Source organism: Pan paniscus, chromosome 2 (genome assembly GCF_029289425.2).
Source record: "Pan paniscus chromosome 2, NHGRI_mPanPan1-v2.0_pri, whole genome shotgun sequence".
Lineage (NCBI taxonomy): Eukaryota > Metazoa > Chordata > Mammalia > Primates > Hominidae > Pan > Pan paniscus.
Window position 1 is genome coordinate 45,038,574 of NC_085926.1, and position 21,191 is coordinate 45,059,764.

At 46.3% G+C, this 21,191-nt stretch overlaps 1 protein-coding gene across 2 annotated transcripts in view; it reads right to left on the bottom strand.

The window, feature by feature from the left end:
* Positions 1 to 1,804: 1,804 nt before the first annotated feature.
* Positions 1,805 to 21,191, bottom strand: part of CDCP1 (CUB domain containing protein 1) — a 65,690-nt gene continuing 46,303 nt past the window's right edge. The window contains exons 5-9 of one of the 2 annotated variants that reach the window (XM_063602769.1): positions 14,630 to 14,851; positions 12,579 to 12,959; positions 10,474 to 10,860; positions 8,355 to 8,442; positions 1,805 to 5,360 (exon numbers count right to left, since the gene is read on the bottom strand). In XM_063602769.1, the coding sequence (XP_063458839.1) occupies positions 4,931 to 5,360; positions 8,355 to 8,442; positions 10,474 to 10,860; positions 12,579 to 12,959; positions 14,630 to 14,851 (1,508 nt within the window). In that variant the 3' untranslated portion in view covers positions 1,805 to 4,930. The remainder of the gene's footprint in view (positions 5,361 to 8,354; positions 8,443 to 10,473; positions 10,861 to 12,578; positions 12,960 to 14,629; positions 14,852 to 21,191) is intronic. The other variant, XM_034956269.4, reaches the window with a different exon arrangement.

Sequence of the window (21,191 nt, forward strand, 5' to 3'; positions counted from 1 at the left end):
CCTGGGTGACTGGAGGAATCAAAGCATTCTAGAGCGTGAGGTGACCTTAGAAGATGTAATCTTGTATAGCCGTTCAGAATAGGTTAATGCCCTTCCTGGGTCCACGGCAAGTTCTTCCTCTCTTAGTTCTCTCAAGAGCTGGTTGTTGAAAACAGCCTAGCGCCACCCCTTCCCCTGCCATTCTCTCCCTTCCTCTCTCACCATGTGATTTCTGCACATGCAGGCTCCCCTTTGTCTTCTGCCATGAGGGGAAGTAGCCTGAGGCCCTCATCAGTTGCAGATGCTGGGTTTCATGCTTCCTGTACAGCCTGCAGAATCGTGAGCCAAATAAACCTCTTTTCTTCATAAATTACCCAGGCTTATGTATTCATTTATAGCAACACAAATGGACTAAGACAGTAACCTCCCTATGGGGCAGTGTCCAGAGAGAAAAGGCCAGAAGATCAAAGACTGAACCTTGAGTCCTGAGAACAGGATCCAGGAGAAGGGGCAGTCAGAGGCGGGATGCAGCCCAGATGTGGTCATGGTGATCAAGGACGCAGTAGTGAAGGTGGTCAGTGCTGTCCACAGGCATGGTACTTGGCTCTGATCTCCCCAGCCCCACTGAAGCCTATTACAGATGGCTGCAAATTCTTTGACACCTCTCCCACTGAGATGGGGTGGGGGAATCTTTGCTTCCTCCATGTAAATCGGAGTAGGTTCTGTGACTAATGCCCCCCATAGAATAGAATGGAAGTTTAGCTGGGCATGGTAGTGCATGGCTGTAGTCCCAGCTACTCGGGAGGCTGAAGTGGGAGGATAGCTTTAAGCCCAGGAGTTCTCCAGCTGGGGCAAGAGAGTGAGAACCTGTCTCAAAAAAAAAAAAAAAAAAAAAGGAATAGAATGGAAGTAATGTCATGCCAGTGTCCAGTTCCAGCCTCTGAGAGACTGGCTGTTCTGACCTTTAGAATCTGGGAGCACTCAGTTGTGGAACCCAGCCACCATGTTGTGAAGAAGCCCTGTGCAGTGGTCCAAGTGACCAGGAGTCAAAGCTCCCAGTCAATAGCCAGCACTAACTTGTCAGCAGTGTCATGGAGCCCACTTGAAAGAGGATTCTAATTATGCTGCCCAAGCTGTGGCCACATGGAGGAGAGATATACAGTCCCTGCTGAACCCTGCTCTAATTACAGGTTTGTGAGCAAAACTACTAATTGTTAACTAAATTTTGGGGTGGCTCATTACACAGCAACATCTGGTTTTCTCGGTGGATTCAATCCAATGTGCTTGGGTCTCCCCTCCTAGTGCATGGCAGATGGTGGGGGCCATGGGAACTTCCCTCTCTCACTGCTCTCCCTTAACTTTTGTTCTGGTGGCTGGTGACCTCCACGGGGCTTAGAGATCAACTGTGGTCAGTGATTAGGGTGGCCCTGGGCCTCTATGGGGGTTAGGTATTGGGAAAGGTCACACAGGGTGGGGCCCATGTAGCCCCCACAAGAACAGAACAGAACAAGCCCTGGCCTCTCAGCTACCCATTGGCATAGCTTCCATTCCTTCCACTTGCATACAGGGAGACTTGAAAGTCAGTGGTGGCGAGACTCCAAGACTATTATTTTTATTTCCGGACAAAAACATCTGCTTCGCACAGTGCACAGCATCAGATGAAGAGGAAAGAACTTGTATCCCAAAGCCTGGCTTTCTGTATCATCCACAAATTAAGACAGCATCTGCTGAGCCCATGCTGAGCCTGTCACAGTCAACAACTGGGAAACTGGGGCCTCTACTGAACCAGGGGACAAGTAGCCAAAGCACTTAAACAGCTTGATACTTGTTTTTTGGTACATTTGTTTATTTAAAGCACAGGAAATGAATAAAATGCCACCTAAAAAGTATCTGCAATGAATAAATTATTTCCAGTGAAGCACTGCAGATCCACACACACACCAGTCTGCTAACCTTTACCAAGGCCATGTCCGGTGGGCTTGTGCTTGTCCCAGTTGACTCTTCCTTGAGACCTTTCCCTTCTGTGCAATGACCACAGCATTAGAGACCAGTCCTGCATGCGCTGGCCTTCCTCGTAGGCATGGCAGACCACATGGATGAGCAGTGGGCTGGCATGCAGTAGGCTTCAACAAATGGCACTTCACTGTTTCCAGTGACCCTGAAATGTTTTACGTAAGTGGGGCCTGGGCTTTAAAGAAAAGAGCCAGGGTTCCTCAGGCTGGGCCCCTTCACTGAGGCACAGCTTCAGGAAATACTGGTCTCAGGAGCCAGCAACTTGTCCAGGAGTTTTGAGCCCTCAGTTGAAGGAAAATGGCCATGTGGTGTCCCTGCAGGCAACAGTGATGTCGGTGATGGTGACAAGTAGCCAGCCTAAGGAAGGCCAATCCCACCTTGGGTGGAATGCAGGGCACCTAGTCCTGCTTGGAAGGGGCTGGGAGGTTGGGGAATGTCGAGAATGGAGGGCTAGGGCTCCACACAGTGAATTCAAATAAGGGCTCTTCAGTGAGGGAAGGAAGCCGCAGCCCTCCTTTGGCCCTTTATGCAGGGTCAGCATCTCGGCTCACAAGGCCAAGGGTCACTGGGCAGGAACCAGACTTTCAGAAGGGAAAGGTGCCATAGGCAACGCCAAGGGCATGACTTAAATATCCTATCCTCTGGAAAGTGTTCAAGAGGTCTTGCAGTACACGCCATTTAGGAGACTATAAAATTCCTTTCATTTATGCCATGTGAACAAGTTGAGGCGGTGCCTTTCCAAGGTGAATTCATTGAATACAATGAAGTACATTTATTTTTTGAAGGAAGTTTTTGCCACAGAAATATTGAACTTGGGACTGTGCTGACAAGCTATAACATAATCCCTCTCCTTCCAGATCAGAGCAGGGGTGAGGAAGCAAAAGTCCACAGTTACTGGGCAGGTAATTGGTATAAATGAGGGTGTGGGGCTGGATGCGGTGGCTCACATCTGTAATCCCAGCACTTTGGGAGGCCGAGGCAGGAGGATTGCTTGAGCCCAGGAGTTTGAGACCAGCCTGGGCAACATGGTGAAACCCTGTCTCTACAAAAAATACAAAATTAGCTGGGCATGGTGGTTTGTGCCAGTGATCCCAGCTATTTGGGAGGCTGAGGTGGGAGAATTGCTTGAGCCCAGGAGGCAGAGGTTGCAGTGAGCCGAGATTGCGCCACTGCACTCCAGCCTAGGCGACAGAATGAGATCCTGTCTCACATTAAAAAAAAAAAGAAAAAGAAAAAGAAAAAAAAAGAAAAAGGGGAATGTGAGCACACATTGGTCTCATGGTCTACTCACCTGATTAGAGATTAATCCCAGTCTTTCTTTTTCATTACAATAAATGCAACCTGCAGGGGCATTGATCAGTAGAAACAAACACTCAGCCTCATTGTGGGAAGTGATAGGGCGTAGTGTGGGCTGTGGTGACCTGGTGAAGTGGACACCCCTTCTAAAGGCAGAGCTGGTGCCCAGCTCCAGCCAGTTGTTGCTAGGTGAGAATGTGAGCCCCAGCATGGCCAGATCTTCTGATCTGGGTTGTTTTTTTAAGTGTTAGAGTCCGCAAGCTAAACAAAACATCCCTGTGCGCCAGATCATTTTGTAGCCTCTCCTGTGGGAGTCAGTGGCAGGAAGGTGTGGTAGGCAGAATAACAGCACCCCAAAGATGTCCTGGTCCTAATCCCCACCTGTGGCTATGTTGTCTTGCATGGCAAAAGGCTCTTCCAGGATGATGAAGGATCTTCAGATGGAGAGATTATCCTAGATCTTCCTGGTGGGCTTTGTAAGTCAAAGAGGGAAGTGGGAGGGCCAGTGTCACAGTGATGCCATGTGAGAAAAGCTTGACCAGCCACTGGAGCCTGGGAATGCAGCCAGCCTCTAGAAGCTTGAAACGGCAAGGAACCAGCTTCTCCCTAGAGCCTTCAGAAGGAGCACAGCTCTGCTGACGCCTTGATTTTCATTCAGGGACATCCATTTTGGAATTCTGATCCCCAGGACTATAAGCTAATGTGTTGTTTTTAAGCTACCAAGTAATGGGTTGCAGTGGCAACAGAAAACTAATGCAGGGGGCCACTGTTTGGTATATATTTAAACATTTTTAGAGGATGAGAATATTCTCTAAATTTCTCTTTAAATGTCAAAGTATTGCTGCAGCTAGGAGAACCGCACATGGAAACTTGAGGAAATTTCTCTTATTGCTAGGACTATAGGACAATGGGATTCAAGATGAATTTCCACAATGGGATAACCACGAACCGACCTAGAGAATCAGGAAGTCTCTTATCAAAGCAGATATGCGTCAATGCTGCTCAAACACACACATTCTTTTCTGGTTGGACAGATTGTAAATTATTCCCACCACCTGGGGGACAGGCACACATTTATCTAGCGGTCAGTAGAAGTCACAACCCAGGCATCCAAACCAGTTAGTATGAGTTATTACTAAGTCAGGTGAAAAGAGCTAGGTGGTTATACATTTGATCTCTTAAATGCACAGGTCCACCAAATAAATAATAACAAAAAGGCACATTGTCGTTTTCATCCCGGGGACCCCAGTGAGAGTAGGGACCTCAGGTAGGTTCCTTGGAATTGGAACTGTTGTCCTGAAGAGGGCAAGCCTCTGTTTAACACTCTGAATCCAGGGCTTGCTGCAAACCTATGCTAGGTGACTCAGGCCTCTCTCCTCTCATTACAGGCTGGCTAACTGCACAGCCTAAGTTGAGAAGCACATGAGCTGTCATGACTGTATCCAGATCAGAATTCATCATTTTCAATGTCTTGCCCTTAGAATGAGTCCACTGAGCAATGTGAAGTTGGCGGTGTCCAGGAAAACTTCCTGCTGTTCCTTCTGTATAATTCCTCTTCTTTAGGATTTCTGGTTAGGAACACAGACGGGTGTCTCAGTGCCCTGCTTTATGAAACTCAGCAAAGTGCCTGGAATGGATCAAGTTATTCTGCTGGCTCCATGGGCTCCTGAGTGTTCAGTAAGGGAATGTCTGTGTCCTTGCTGCTTACATCCCCATTGTTGGGATGGGAGAAGGTGTACGGTTCACTCTCGGACTCAGGAGGGGAGCAAGGAGGTGGCTCCTCAGTGGCCAACTTTGCAGTTGGGGCCCTGGAGCATATGGTGGGTGGGGAGGGAGGGCAGACCCCCATGGTGCCCTGGAATGGCTGGTAGGTGTCCACCTCTGGCTGCAGGAAGGACCCGCCGGAATCCTGTAGCAGATGCCCATATACCATGGTGTCCTCGATGACTGCATACACATGGGAGTCATTGTCCTTTCGCCCTTTCTGAAACTTTTTTGGCTGCCTCGGCATCTCAGTATTGATGTTGCCATTGTAGATACCCACGGCGGGGCCCTTGTTTGTCTTCTTTTTCCTATTTGGAAAAATGGAACAAGACAGAAGTCAGAAAGGCAAGAATCTTCGATGGGTACCATTGCTACGGCCCTGCTAGAGCTTGGATTCTTTAGGGTTCTGACCATGTCTCTCCCAAATCCCTCAGACTGCTCAGCATTTGAAACTGAAACTACTGTCCTCAGTGAACATTTAGAAGGGACCTGATTTTGTCTCCAGTTTTCAAAGTGGAAACAGAGATCACAGGTGGTAGAAGAGTGGTTTAGAGAGGGCACCTCTAACACTATCTGTGCTCAATTCGTTTTTGATAGATATGTGGTATCCAATGGTGGAGACATCTGACAATCCCTTTCCCCTCCATTCTACCAGAAATGGGCAGTGTCCCAGACCTTCTCAACCACATCAGGCTCAGTCATGCCTAGGTCAATCTTCCCACACTCTTATACTTTCCCGTAGCTCATGCTTTATCTCTCTTTTGCCTGGGAAAAGCTCTGACCATCTAGATTCTAAATGGTGATACAAGAGACTCAGGAGGCCAGGTTGTATCTTAGTTTTCAGCATGAGCTGGGGAGAGGATAACTCAGCATTAGCAGAGAGACCCAGTGCCTCAGTAGTCACCCCCAACAGAGGAAAGAGCTAAAAAGAAGACAAAATTCAGGCTGCAGTGCCAGAGTTCTTCAATAACACCATTAGCATTTGGTTTATAATGTTCTTTGGTACTTGGACCTGCATGGGCATTAACGCTTGCTGCCACAGAAAAGAAAGCTTTGCTCTCCATCTTTGTGAACCAAACAGCAGGGAATGCTGACTTTTTAGCTGACCAGTGATGCAAATGGAGGACATTAGCTCAATTAGCATAATGGGCCATATAAGGCACAGGCTGGCAGTTCATAATGGTGGACAGGCTCTCTGTACTTTGCTGAGATAAAAATAAACCTGGTACCTTTAGCTTGTAACGCTGAGCCCCTGGCCAGGAGGATGGGTTCCTAAGGCTCCTGCCTGAAGCCCTGTAATGTTTGTCCCCACTGAAACTCTTCTCATGCTATCCTGAAACTGACTGTCTATTTGCCTGTCTTTTCAGTCCCCCTGCCCCCATAGAAGAGATTGTCTCACTCATCATTGTCCCCAGTACCTCAATGAATCCTAGTGCCCAGGAGACACTCAGGAAGTACCCGCTTAGTGAACAAGTTAGATGGCATTGTCTCTCCTCGTTCTCACTGCACAACCTGTCCATCCTCCTACAACAGCTTGGGCATGGACAGGCCTGATGCAAACCTGCCAGCCAGCAGCCTCACACAAGCAAGGCCTGTAGCAAGGCTGGACTGATGATTCTCAGGCTTAAACTGGCGCTGTTTCAAGATGAGGCAAGTGCTGGATCTCTTTCCTTGTCCAATTCCCTCCTGATAAGGAACCTGGGGCCCAGTGTTAATGCCATGCTTCCCCAACTGGGTGGGCTATTCCGTGCACCCCAGATGGGAAAATTCCCTGAGAGAAACAGTAACATGATGTTTCCTTAAAAGCAGTCCTTTTTCCCCCTTGTGTTATAGGTACAGCCACTTCTCATGGAGAAAAGACCTCCTGCAAGCCAGTCCTTCCTCATCAGTAGAGACATTTGTAGACAGTCTTGTTGTAGACTAGGAATTTCAGTTGTTTGCTCAGGTCCACAGTTAATTTCTAAAAAAGAATTTTTTGGCTGGGTGTGGTGGCTTACGCCTGTAATCTCAGCACTTTGGGAGGCCGAGGCGGGCGGATCACAAGGTCAAGAGATCGAGACCATCCTGGCCAACATGGTGAAACCCTGTGTCTACTAAAAATACAAAAAAAATTAGCTGGGTGTGGTGGCGGGTGCCTGTAGTCCCAGCTACTCGGGAGGCTGAGGCAGGGGAATCGCTTGAACCTGGGAGGCGGAGGTTGCGGTGAGCCGAGATCGCGCCACCGCACTCCAGCCTGGCAACAGAGTGAGACTCTGTCTTAAAAAAAAAAAAAGAATTTTTTTCAGGTTGGCTTTTTGGAAGGTCAAACCATGTTAAGGAAAATAGCTCTCTTCTCTCTCCCATGACTTTAGTCAGAAATATGAGCAGAATTTATACAGTTTGGTAGCAGCACGGACTCTGTCTAAAAAGGTCAACATTTTCCTTTTATAAAATAGAAGCTCGGCCAGGTACGGTGGCTCATGCCTGTAATCCCAACATTTTGGGAAGCCAAGGTGGGTGGATCACTTGAGGTCAGGAGTTTAAGACCAATCTGGCCAATAAGGTGAAATCCCGTTTCTACAAAAAAATACAAAAAAATTTAGCTGGGCGTGGTGGTGTGTGCCTGTAGTCCCAGTTACTCGGGAGGCTGAGGAAGGAGAATCACTTCAACCCAGGAGGCGGAGGCTGCAGTGAACCGAGATTGCACCACTGGCAACAGAGCAAGACTCTGTCTCAAAAATAAATAAATAAATAAATAAATAAAACAGAAGTTGTCCTCCTGAGGGGATGGAAAGAGAGACTGAGGCAGTTAACTGGGCCTTCCTTCCTCTTGGCCACAGGCCTGGCCTCTGTTACATACCTGGAGCCCAACAGGCAAGAATAAAGCAGTTTGCTTAAGAAACTGCAGGAGAACAAGCTGGGACAACACACATTCATTCTCCTTAGGGTGACGGAGGGAGTGGTTTCAGAGGCACAGTCTGGCAGAGCCTACGTGAGCATTTTCTTGCCAAGATCACTCCTGCTTGATCAATCTACTGAGCAAACAGCACTCTGCTTGCAGGGGACTTGTGCTGAGGCAGCTGCACCATGAACTACATACAGGTGAAAATGTCACATGTGTTTTTTATCCCCCCCTCACCCCCAGGCATGGGATTTTTTTTTCTCCTGAAAGCATGACTCACACCTGGCAATACTGTTTAACATTGATCTTTCGGGGAAAAAATGGGAAGCAAGAAAACAAAGTCAATAATGAACAATCCACCCAGTCTGTGTGATCTGAGGAGGCATCAAATCAGGTAAAGAGAGTAAGAGATTCCACCTACTTCTTTTTCACACAGCAAATGATGAGTCCGAGGGCAGACAGCAGTAAGACTCCACCTCCCACCACTGCGATGAGGATGACAGTCAAGTCTGTGAGCAGAGACATAAAGAGACAGATGAAGAGGCAGCTGGGGTTAGCTCTGCAATGAACTTGAGGCATCTCCAAAAGCAGCTGCCATCTTTCCAAAGGTGGAGCGCCATACATGTGGCTCCTTGTGTGCACATGCGGCTCCTCATATCACAAAGTGTTTATTTCCTTTCCTCTTGGATCTGGGTCAGCCAATATAAGGCAACTGTGCCAGTTCTGGGCCTAACTTTTAAGAGGATGTCAGCTTGCACTTTCTCTCTGAGAGAAAGCCAGCTACTATGTAAGAAGTCTGACTATGCTGAGACCACTATGCTGTGAGAAAGCCCAAGCTAGCCATGTAGAGATTCCACCGGGGAAAAAAATCAACCCAGTGAGAACCAAAGGCCGTAGACATATGTCTCCAGTTGAATTCTCCAAGCCATCCTCTCTACTTGTTCAAGGCATCTGGTTGGGGCCCCAGATATCCTGGAGCACAGATAAGATACACTGCTGTGCCCTGTCTGAATTCCTGATCCATAAATTGTGGGTAAACAAAATAGCTGTTGCCAAAGCCACCAAATTTTGGGGTAGTTCGTATATAGCAATGAACAATTGAAACAAACTGAGGGACCTACCAGATCAACTTCAAAGGCTACTCCTGGCCTACAACAGGTGTGTTCCACTGATTGCCACAGCCTGTCTTGGAGAAGAGAAGAGCAGAGGAGGGTAGGAGAAAGCAGGGAGTCAAAAGTCAGAAGTGAGGCAGCTAAAGGGAGGGTTGTGTCCTTTGTGCTGTCCTTTTCCTGCAGCTGCACAAAGGAAAAAGAAAATAAATCAGAGGGGGAACCCTGTACCAAACAGCGATTTAGAATGTCTTGCTTATTCACCAAGAAAACAAAAGGTGAGATCCAAAGGAAAGAGGAATGGAAAGAAATGACAGAAAATGAATCTAAGAGAGGAAGAAAACCCAGGACATAACCTATGAGTGTGGAGAGGTTTTCACTTGTGGCATTTGGCTCCCACCAGTTCTCTTGAGGCTAACCAGTTGTGTGGCTTGAATGGACCTTCAATCACTCTGACCCCCAGAAAGGGAAAGGGAAAAAAGCAGGCTCCACGGTCCCTTCTGGTTCTGACACTGTGATGCTCTGTGCCTTCACTGAGTAAAGGGCAGACATGGCCCCACCACAGCCTGCCCTGCCACACCTGCATTCCCTTGCTTGATACCCTTCAGTGGTGCCCACGACTTTGAGGAATAAAGGCAAACTCATCATCCTGGCTCCAAGGCCTCCCATTGAGGGTATTTCATGGATTCCAATGTTTCACTGAGACTAAACAAAAAACCATGTACCTGTCAGACTTTTCAGGTCCCCACATTTTAATTCATGACACTGAATCCCATGATACTTTTATGAGGTGGCTATTATTATCTACTCTCTGTAGATGAGGAAGATCATAGGCGTGAAAAGACTTCCCCTACGTAAAAGAGAGATAAATGGTAAAGGATGCTGGTAGATTGACTAAAAAAAATCTAGGCTGGCCAAAAGAATGCAGTCGAAGGGATGGTGTGTGAGTTCCTAACCTAAAAGTATCAAAAGACCTTATATGCCTCCTCCAGTCTCTTGTGGATCTCTCTGCCTCTGCCATGAAAACAGCCCAGGCTGGAGAACAAGAGATCATGTAGAGTCAAGCCAAGTAATCTCAGTTGTCTCAGATGATCTTGGCTGAGCCTCAGCTTTTTGAAAGCACCAGGCTAAGATCAGCAAAGTCCTCTAGCCAACCTGCAGCTGCCAGCAGGTGCATGAATGACTGAGCCCTGATAAGTCCAGCTCAGACCAGAATTGCCCAGCCAATGTTGGAGCAATAATAGATGGCTGCTACTAAGCCACTATGTTCTGGGATGGTTTGTTACTCAGCACTATTGATGCAATAGCTGACTGATACATGGACAGTCAGGACTCAATCTGTGTTTCTGACTTGTCTCCAGGCTTGCTCTCTATCCTCCAGCTGACAATTTTTTGTTCATCACCATCCCCAAAGACCCTGAAGGCCCTTACCCACAGTCCTTGGGGTAAGTGTCACCGAGAAGAGCAGGTCTAGCTGCTTGCCGCTCGTGGGGCTGCAGTTAGAGATGTTGACCCAGAAGCTGTGATGGTGGAAGCTTGGCTTGGGGAGCACATCCTCGTCCAGGCTGAAGATCTCCTCAGCCCGGGTCCGCTGCTCCTGGATGATCATGAATGCGCGCCCTGTCTGGCAGACCACGCCGCTCCGCTCCTTAAAGAAAGTCAGGCAGGCCACCTGGTCTCTGGGCACGCTGATGTTCCAGGACACAGAGGTGAGGGATGGCAGGCCCCGGTCCCAGTTGGGGGTCCTCAGGTAGACCTTGCTTTTTGTGTCAGGGGTCACCGTGAAAACACCTTCCTCTGCAGGAAAGGGAGGGAGATCTAGACAGATGTTTCATTCAGTCAACATGGAGAGGAAAGGGAGCGGTGGAGGAGATGAAGTCCAACTGTCCAGACCAGCGCTGTCTAACAGAACTTTCTGCGATGATGGAAATCTTCTAGATCTGCACCATCTGATAGGGTAGCCACCAGCTATATGTCTGCTGAGCCTTGAAATGTGCCCAGCATGACCAAAGAACTGCATTTTAAATTTGTTTCATGTTAATTTATTATTATTAGTTATTTTTGAGAGGGAGTCTCACTCTGTTGCCCAGGCTAGAGTGCAGTGGCACAATCTCGGCTCACTGCAAACTGCAACCTCCACCTCTCAGGTTCAAGCAATTCTCCGGCCTCAGCCTCCCGAGTAGCTAGGACTACAGGCATGAGCCACCATGACCGGCTAACTTTTTGTATTTTTAGAAGAGATGGGGTTTCACCATGTTGGTCAGGCTGGTCTTGAACTCCTGAGCTCAAGTGATCTGCCTGCCTTGGCCTCCCAAAGAGCCGGGATTACAGGCATGAGCCACTGTGCCCAGCCTCATATTAATTTAAATTCAAATCATTGCTATGTGGCTAGCACCACTGTATTGGTCAGTGCTGGATCAGTCTCAGTCAGAGTAGGTACTCAGGACTTTTGAAAAAAAACAAAACAAACAGGCAAACAAAAACCAGGCAAGTTTCCCAAAATGGTGGTTATCTCAGCTTCCTTTCAGGAATGCTCTCAACGTAGCTACTATATTCATCTACTGCCCTGCTCCGGGGTGGGGCTGGTATAGCCTGATTTCTGTTTCAGAGATTAAAATATCTTCAGGTTCTGGGAAGAGTTCCGGAACTGCAAAGCTGAAAGAGCTCCTGACATGTCAACTAATCCCTTCCTTACCTTCAGGAGAGATAAAACCCACACATTCCACACGGATGAGAATGTGTCTTATTTGCAAAGACTCCTCAGAAGGAGTTTCTCTGGTAACCTTGGAGATATCAGGCAGCCTGGACCCACCTTAATCTTATGACCAAAGATTCTTCTCCCTCCCACTCACACCTCAGAGAATAAGAGTAGGAAATAAACATCAAAGGTCTTGGTCAATTTTAAAATGGCCTCTAACTTAATGTTCTTGGAGCAACTTGTAATGGTGACTGTGACTTTTAAAGTCAACCATGTAGAAGTCACGTTGTGAGCCATTTAGACCTCATTTACTGCCTCAGAACATGGAGACCACATGCCAGCCTCCCAGGAGGGTCGGGTCTGCCCAGCCGTGCTGCTGGACTCTGGCTCCAGAGACTCGTCTCCCTCCCAACGCTCCTCCCTCTGTGCTCTCGGCACTGCATTCTGAATTGTAAAAGCAGAGTCATAAAAATGTCTGCCTAAGGATTTTTATGTCACTACCTTAAAAATCCAGGACTGGGGAATATTTGGCTATTTCTCATTTATGTCCTGCCTGCTTCCAAAAAAGACTCAAACCTGATTATGTTTTTGCTGCCTACCAACCATCGCCTCCCACTGTCAGAAACATTTTTTATTTCTAATCTCAGGAATTTTCCATGCTAGGTTAATGGTAAAGTCAGGATTAGGACTCACTATCTTTCAAATTTCTTGTGCAAGGACCAGCATATTGAGCTATCCCTTCTTTCCAAACTGGCAACTTAATTAAGGTGATCACAAAACTAAAATCAAATAAACGCTTAAACTAAAGGGGCATGGAGATGGGGGAGACCCCCCTTACCTTTGAAATAAGGTATAAAGGACACCGTCAGACCCTGCCTGGAGGCCTCTTGTCGGAAGCTGGGGGCAAAGGTGCGAAGGGTCACCGAGATGTTCTGCTTCACCTGGATCTGCTTGATAGAGCCTCCCGGGCAGAAGGAGCCGAAGTACAGGTCCTGGCTGGGTATGGCACTGGCCACGAGGTAGCTGAAGCTGGTGTTGCAGGGCTTCTCGTGCGTATGCTGCTGCAGCTTCTGGGCTGGCACCAGCACCAGGCTGAGCCTGTCCTTGGGCACCAGCAGCTTCCAGGAGAAGTCATGCAGCTCCACAGGCAGGTGGAGGATGTCACTGGGCACCTGGAGTGAGTAGGATTTCCTTTGGCAGTACCGGTGGTCTGTGCAGCCTGGAAGAAGTGGGGCATGCTAGCCATGCACACAGGAGACCAGAAGTGCACCCTCCCCAGCTCTCCCGTCAGCCTGAGGTTGGGTGTCTGCATGCTGCCCTGTGTTTCCCTTCGGTCTCTCTTCTCCCACCCTGCCCTCTGCTTCTGGCTCCTCTGTGTTCCTTTTCTAGCGGTCCCTCTGCTCTCTTAGTAAACATTCTTACTGTTTACTAAGCTGACAAACAAACTTCTGGGTAGTACTCAGGGTTGAAATTTCCTCTCCTTTTTTGCTTAAGTTCTTTCTTCTGTGTATCTGTGTCTTAGATGCTAAGTGTCATGGGGCAGGGCACAGGTTTCACTCCACCCAGACGTGTTGCTCAGGAGGCAGTTCTGGGCAGTGGTTGGAGCTGTGAGTGGCGTTGGGGAGATGTTAGTTCGTCTTCTGGCTCTGCCACTTCCTAATAGGGTGTTCTTGGGCAGGCTACTTTGCCTCTTGTGGCCTTAGTTCCTGCATTTGTAGAGATGCTAAGAGCACACATCAGAAGTCATGGTAGCCCAGCAAGGAGGTAGCTGTTGGTTTACTGGCCTTCAGTCATCAAACATTTTTTTTTTTGAGACCGAGTCTCGCTCTGTTGCCCAGGCTGGAGTGAAGTGGTGCGATCTCGGCTCACTGCAACCTCCACCTCCCGGGTTCAGGCGACTCTCCTGCCTCAGCCTCCCGAGTAGCTAGGATTACAGGCACCCACCACCATGCCCGGCTAATTTTTTGTATTTTTATTAGAGATGGGGTTTCACCATGTTGGGCAGGCTGGTCTGGAACTCCTGACCTCAAGTTATCTGCCTGCCTCGGCCTCCCAAAGTGCTGGGATTACAGGCATGAGCCACTGTGCCTGGCCAATCAAATATTTTTCAAGTGACTAGTGCATGTCCAGCACCGGTAGGGGCTAACTGGATGAAAAATAGAACGAGTCAAAGTTCTTGACCTCAGGAATCACAGCCTTGTGTGAGAGAAGACAAGAGGGCAGTGAGTGTGGAAGTGGGGGTGTGGGGTGTGGGGGGATGGGGATGGGAGAGGCTGGGGAAGTCTGAGCAAGAGAGGAGAGGATCTCACAAGAGGAAGATTGGAAGGCTGGGCAGAGAGACATAAGCCTGAACATGGGGCAGTATGACACACTTCTGAGGGCTGCAGGCTCTACCTGAGGCTGGTCCCAAAGGGACGTGTTGACACTCACTCTGCTTGCCTCTTGGTCATCCTTGCTCACCTGCACTGTGGGTGGGGTTTTTTTTTTTTTTTTTTTTTTTGAGTCTTACTCTGTTGCCCAGGCTAGAGTGCAGTGGTGCAATCTCGGCTCACTGCAACCTCCGCCTCCCAGGTTCAGGCCATTCTCCTGCTTCAGCCTTCTGAGCAGCTGAGATTATAGGTGCCTGCCACCATGCCCAGCTAATTTTTGTATTTTTAGTAAAGATGGGGTTTCACCACGTTGGCCAGGCTGGTCTTGAACTCCTGACCTCAAGTGATCCACCAGCCTTGGCCTCCTAAAGTGCTGGGATTACAGGCGTGAGCCATCGTGCCCAGCCAGATGGGCCTTTTTGATATGATTTACAACCTACCCAGGGAACCCCACTAAGGCAAGGTGGGGAGAGAAGAGCTATCCATAGCCCGGGACAAATGCACTGATTCAGGGGCGTACTTATGGTTTTTTCCACATTCATCCACAGACGTGTCAGATCATCACAAAGGAAGGAGATTTTGTGTTTGGAGCCAGATGTCAGGGTGAGGTTGCTACTGCAGGTCCGAGATTCTAGACACACGAAACAGCCAGGGACAAACTTGCGGCTCTGTTTGACGGGCCGTGGCTCGATGGTGAGTGACATGGCTCGCTCATTACTCAAGTCAACCACGTAGATTTTATCTGAAACCACAAACAGAAAACAGGCATGAAGCATGGATCAGCAGCAACCACGGGAAATGGCAAAAATTGGTAGAAAACCTCTCCTGAGGAAGAAAATGGCATATCAGACCATGGATGGATAATGTTGGGAAAACGTATTATTAAGGCAACATTACAATAACTATCAAAGAAGGTTAAAAAGAAAAATAATGGACTTCACTGCAGTAAAAACAAAGAGAAAATCATTAAAAATGTGGCATAAACACAAATTATAAAAGTGAAAAAAAGATTAAAATATCTGTCTGATGATAGGTGCTACAAATAAGGTTAAAGGACAAGGGACACATCGGGAGAAAGTGTTTGCAATATAGAATGAGCAGCTCACAGAAAAGGAGATATAAATGACCAAATATTTAAAATATAGAAAGTTCTTAATGTCACTTGTAATCAGAAAATGCAAGTTAAAACAAAGTGTTACTGTATCCCACTCCTCAGATGGGGGGAAATGTAGATGTCTGGCAATACTGAAAGCTGGAGAGGCTACAGGAAACAGGCCCTTTGGCACACGGCCGGTGGGAGCCTGGAACAGCCTGTTACAGAAACATGGGAATTAGTAAAAGAATGAACTCTTGTCTCTTCTGGGAACCAAACAGTGTGACATGGCCATGAGTGCCCACGTTTAACTGCAGCACTGTGATTGTGGAAAACTAGAGACCACCTTATACTGGAATAGATAAACTATGGGGACATTCACCAATGGAATATTACGCAGCTGTTAAAAAGAATGAGGGAGGCTGGGCACAGTGGCTCACGCTTGTAATCCTAGCACTTAGGGAGGCCGAGGCGGGCAGATCACCTGAGGTCAGGAGTTCAAGACCAGCCTGGGTAACATGTTGAAACCCCGTGTCTACTAAAAATACAAAAATTAGCTGGGTGTGGTGGTACATGCCTGTAATCCCAGCTACTTGGGAGGCTGAGACAGGAGAATCACTTGAACCCGGGAGGCAGAGGTTGTTGAGAGCTGGGATTGTACCACTGCACCCTAGCCTAGCGACAGAGCAAGACTCCGTCTCAAAAAAAAAAAAAAAAAAAAAAAAAAAGAGGGAGATTTGAAAACCTAAATATAAATATTGAGCAAAACAGCAAGTTGTAGATAATATGTAGAGTATGATACAATGCAGATGGTAAAATCTCTCCGTGAAACAAAATAGCTATTTATATGTACAGACTTATGTATGCAGATGAAGAGAAAAAAGATCTGGAGAGAAATATGACAAATCCGTGACTGTGGTTACCCCAGAGGAGGAGCCTGGGAGTAAAGACAGACTGAGTGGTCAAGGAGGATTTTAGCTTTGCCTATAATATTTAAATTTCTAACAAGAACATAGTTACCTATTTCTTGCATCATTTGGAAAACTGCTGGATTATTGGTCATTTAGGTGATTTCTATAATTTTGCCATTAGAAATAAATGAATAGTGCCAGGCATGGTGGCTCACACCTGTAATCCCAGCACTTTCAGAGGCTGAGGCGGGTGGATCACTTGAGGTCAGGAGTTGCAGACCAGTCTGGCCAACATGGTGAAACCTCATCAATACTAAAATACAAAAATTAGCTGGGCATGGTGGTGGGCGCCTGTAATCCCAGCTACTCGGGAAGCTGAGGCACGAGAATCGCTTGAACCCAGGAGGTGGAGGTTGCAGTGAGCCGAGATCCTGCTATTTCACTCCAGCCTAGGCAATAGAGCAAGACTCTGTCTCCAAAAAAAAAAAAAAAAAAAGAAAGAAAGAAAGAAAAGAAAAGAAAAAAAGAATAGGGATACCTTTTCAACTCTTTAGAATAGATTACCAGATTGGTTTATAAAAGACTCATTTCACTTTTTAATGTTATCCCTAGAAACCTCTACACCACAGATGCCTGGGGATCAACTTTTACTGAGTTGCTTTTGAATTTCATTCATTCTTTTGTTAAAAAAAAAAAAAAAAAAGCCCATCAGATTAGGAAGGCGCCTGTGCAAAGTGGTGCTAACTTTGCAATTCAAGGGTGTTGACAATATCACCCATCAGCGCCAGCGAATGAGTTCAATTCTAACTGGGAAAGCTCTATTTCCAAAAAGGCCTGCTAAACTTCCTTCTTCCTCATAACAGGAACCATATAATTGATGGACTCTCTCCTCTTGAACTGGCTGCAGGGAAGCTCGGTGTCAAATTAGTAGCACAATTAGGAAAATGTTTTATGGCTGTCATATCTGTTAATTGCCTGCTGTAGTTCTTGCTGTCTATTTTCCACGTAAATTTTGACATCACATCCAACAGTGCTTTAATTAGAGAGATGCCATGTCTAGAGCTGAAGTATATATTCTAATGCTGCTAACTTAAATATAATTTGATTTAGAAAATAGTCAGCTTTTCAATCACCTAGCCCCACATCCAGCTCATTTCTTACTGTCTTTCAAAACTCACCTTCACTGTTACCTCCAGGACACCTCCCCACCCCAAAGCCGTGTTAGAAGCCCCTCTGCTTCTGCAGTCCCTGCTTACCTTTACCAAGGCCCAGCCACACACTGCAGTGGTCTCCCCACCCGCTCTTCCCTCATTTCCATCTTACCAAAGCCATGCATGCACATACTTTAAAGCAGAGATTCTCAGCCTTTATTATTATTATTATTATTATTATTATTATTATTTTGGGGGACAAAGTCCCACCCTGTCACCCAGGCTGGACTGCGGTGGCGTGATCATAGCTGACTGCAGCCTCAACCTCCCAGGTTCAAGCGATTCTCCTGCTTTAGCCTCCTGAGTATCTGTGAAACAAAACAGCTATTTATATGTACAGATTTATGTATGCAGATGAAGAGAAAAAAGATATGGAGAGAAATATAACAAATCCGTGACTGTGGTTACCCCAGGGGAGGAGCCTGGGATAACCACAATAAAACATGCTCTGTTCCATTGCTCAATAACACACTCCGTTCCATTGCTGCCTATGGATCTTTCAGTTTCAGGCACTGTCTATTGGCTTCCCACTCAGGAAGATGTGGATTTCTCCTCCTTCACCCCACACCCCCTCCACACCCCACACCCCCACAACACAGCACAGACTAGCGAACACTCACACCACACACACTTCCCATTCCCATTCTCCCATCTTCCTGATAGTTAGCGTCATATTTTCAGCTAGATCTTCATTCTATGTTTGTGTAATCGTGACTATGTAATAATATTAACAGTGTTTAGGTAGTTATACTATATTGCATACTATAATTATTTTTCCTTTCTGCATAAAATTTTGTGTTCCCTGTAGTGAATTATTATCATTTTAATCATTTCCTTAGTTTCTATGTACTTATCAATAATTTGATACCCAAACTCTCTTCCACTTGTATAAATCTCCTTTCAATAAATTTGAAAACATTAGGTACTTCCTCAACTTCTTAAGAAATCTCTCCAGAGCCTTTTCAATGCTCTAATCTAAAGGGGCTGCTCTTGATGCCTGGTGCTCAGGTGTGATCCTGGATCTCCTTCACTGTCATCATGGGATTCCCTTTGCTTCTCTCTTGGACTAGATCCTGGGCTTCCTGGATCCATCTTTTCTTTTTTTTTTTTTTTTTAATTTTTACTTTCTTTTTAGGTGGATTACAGCCTTCAGGTGCTTCTTGAGAAAGTATATATGGGGGTAAATTTTTTTAGATATTGTAGGTCTAAAAATGTCTTTATTCCACCTTCACACTTAATTGTTTGGCTTGGTATAAAATTCTAGGTTGGAAATAATATTCCTTCAGAACTTTGAAGATCTTACTCCATTGTTTTATAATACCCAGTGTTGCTGATAAAGTTTGTTGCCATTTGGTTTCTTCTTCCTCCGTATAAAACTTTTTTACCTCTTCTCTAGAAGCTTGTAGGGTCTCTGTGTCCCTGATATTCTGAAATGTTACAATACTGTGCCTTGGTGTGGGTCTATTTATATCCATTGTGTTTGGTGGTCCCTTCCAGTTGGCAACTCATATCCATGAGTCCTGGCAAATGTTCCTGAAATATTTTGTGATGATTCCCTTCCCTCTATTTTTTCTCTCTAAAACTCCATCTATCTGGATATTGGGCCTCCTTGACTGGTCCTTGAGTTTTATATTTTCTCTTTCTTTCTATCGTGCTGGCTTTTTCTTCACTCCACTTTCTGGGAGATATCCTCAACTTTATCTTTCAGCCCTTTTGACTCTTTCATTTCTGCTAACGTATTTTTAATCTCCAAGAGTTCCTTTGAACTCTTGGAGATTAAAAACAAGCTTTCTCCTGAAAGCCCTTTTTAAAAATTACAACCTGTTCCTTTTACATAAACGCAGCATCTCTTCTTATTAACTTGAGAGTCTTGATAGCTGATTTTGTTTTAGTTTTTTCTCCCTCTATAGTCTCTGTTTCCTGCAAGTGGCTTTTCTTCTATTCATTTGTTTTAGTCTTTGTATTTTTCATTAGGCTTCACCAGATGTCTGAGGATCTATATACTGCTCTTATTTAAAGTGAGGCACTAATGCTATTTGGAATAGCTCTGCTTGTTGACTGGGCTTCTCAGTAGGGTGATATGGCCAGATTGCTTCCTGGGGAGCCCATAACATCAATATCTTTGGGTCTTTTCTCTTAGATTGGTCAGATGCCCCCAGAGAAGAAGTCATTCTCTACCGAAGGGAAGAAACATACCCATGGGCACCAGGGAAGGAAGGATGGAGTCTCATGCTCAGTACTTCAGTTTTACTCAATCCCCCGTGTTCAGCTTAGTACCTCCACCTTCAGTGTGACTGGGATCTTTGGTTCAGGGACTCTCATCTCAGGAAAAGAAACTTCTCTCTTCTGTCAGCTCAGGGAAGAACAGTTGTTTGGCTGCTTGTTGGCAAGGAGACCATCTGGGGCTCTAGTGGCTCTTCCCACCTTAGCCCCACATTTGCCCCCAGTTCTGGAGGAGACTTGCTGCCAATTCTTGAGGCTTTGCAGGATAAAGCAGATTTCTTCTTGGTTTTTCCCACTGTTGGCTTAGGATTCTGCCCTTTCACGTCTGCTGGATCAGTTACCACCTTTCTACTCTATGAAATGTTATATGATATTGTTTCCTTTCTACTTCTCTTTCTTCCTTGAATTTTATGTCTTTAAAAATATAAAAAAATTGTACCTTAAAAATGTTTTAAAATGCTTTAAAAATGTTCTAAGAAAACCCATTATAGTAGGGTGTATGAAGGGAGTAAAGCCATCTTTAACGGGAAGTCATGATTTTCCTTTTACTTGTTCATCTTTCCCACCAGAATGTGAACTTCATGGCTCCACATAACTGGTATATGGTAGAGGATCAATTACAATGTTAGGCTGTTCATCCTCATGATATCCTTGAGAGGGAGTGTGTAAATCAGCTGAGGCTAAATTATGCTGCAGCAACAAATGATCCCCAAATCTGAATGGTTAGTATAACAAGGGTTTATTTCTTGTTCACTTTACATATTCATTGTGAGTTGGCTGCAGCTCTGGCTTATGTCTTCTGAATTCCAGATCCAAGTTGAAGAAGCCTCTATTTGTGACACAGCAGTCTTGTGACAGAGTTTGAAAACGTGAACCACATGATGAGTGCTGAGGCTTCTCTCAGAAGTGGCAGGCTCACTTCTGTTCACATCTCATTGGCCAAAGCAAACCCACATGGCCAAGGCTGTGGTCAATGCAGTACCAAGTCTAATCCTCCCTCAGCAGGGGTGGTGAATATTTTAGAACAAAAATGCAATCTAGCATAGGAGGCATTATCACTACCATTTTGCAGACAAACTAAGGCTAGGAAGTGGTAAGACTGGCAATGAAGTCAACATCTTCCTGATTACAAAGCCTGTGCTATTTCTATGATGTTCACTGCTTCCTCGGACCCAACTGCCTCTCCTCTAGCCTGGTGGTTGCACTGAGGAGACAAGAAATTGTGTGGGCCCTGGGACTGGCTTCATGCAGCTCACTTATAGATGGCACACTCATGGAAAAACTCTGCCAACTGCCATCCAGCTTCAAGATGATGGTGAAGCTGTTCCTTAATGTGCTGTAGAAGTGTATTAAATGTGGTCATGTGCTGGGTGCAGTGGTTCATGTCTGTAATCCCAGCACTTTGGGAGGCCGAGGTGGGCAGATCACCTGTGGTGAGGAGTTCGAGACCAGCCTGGCCAACATGGTGAAACCCCATCTCTACTAAAAATACAAAATTAGCTGGGCATGGTGGCGCATGCCTGTAATCCTAGCTACTCGGGAGGCTGAGGCAGGAGAATCACTTGAACCTGGAAGGCAGAGGTTGCAGTGAGCCGAGATCGCACCATTGCACTCCAGCCTGGGCAACAAGAGCGAAACTCCAGC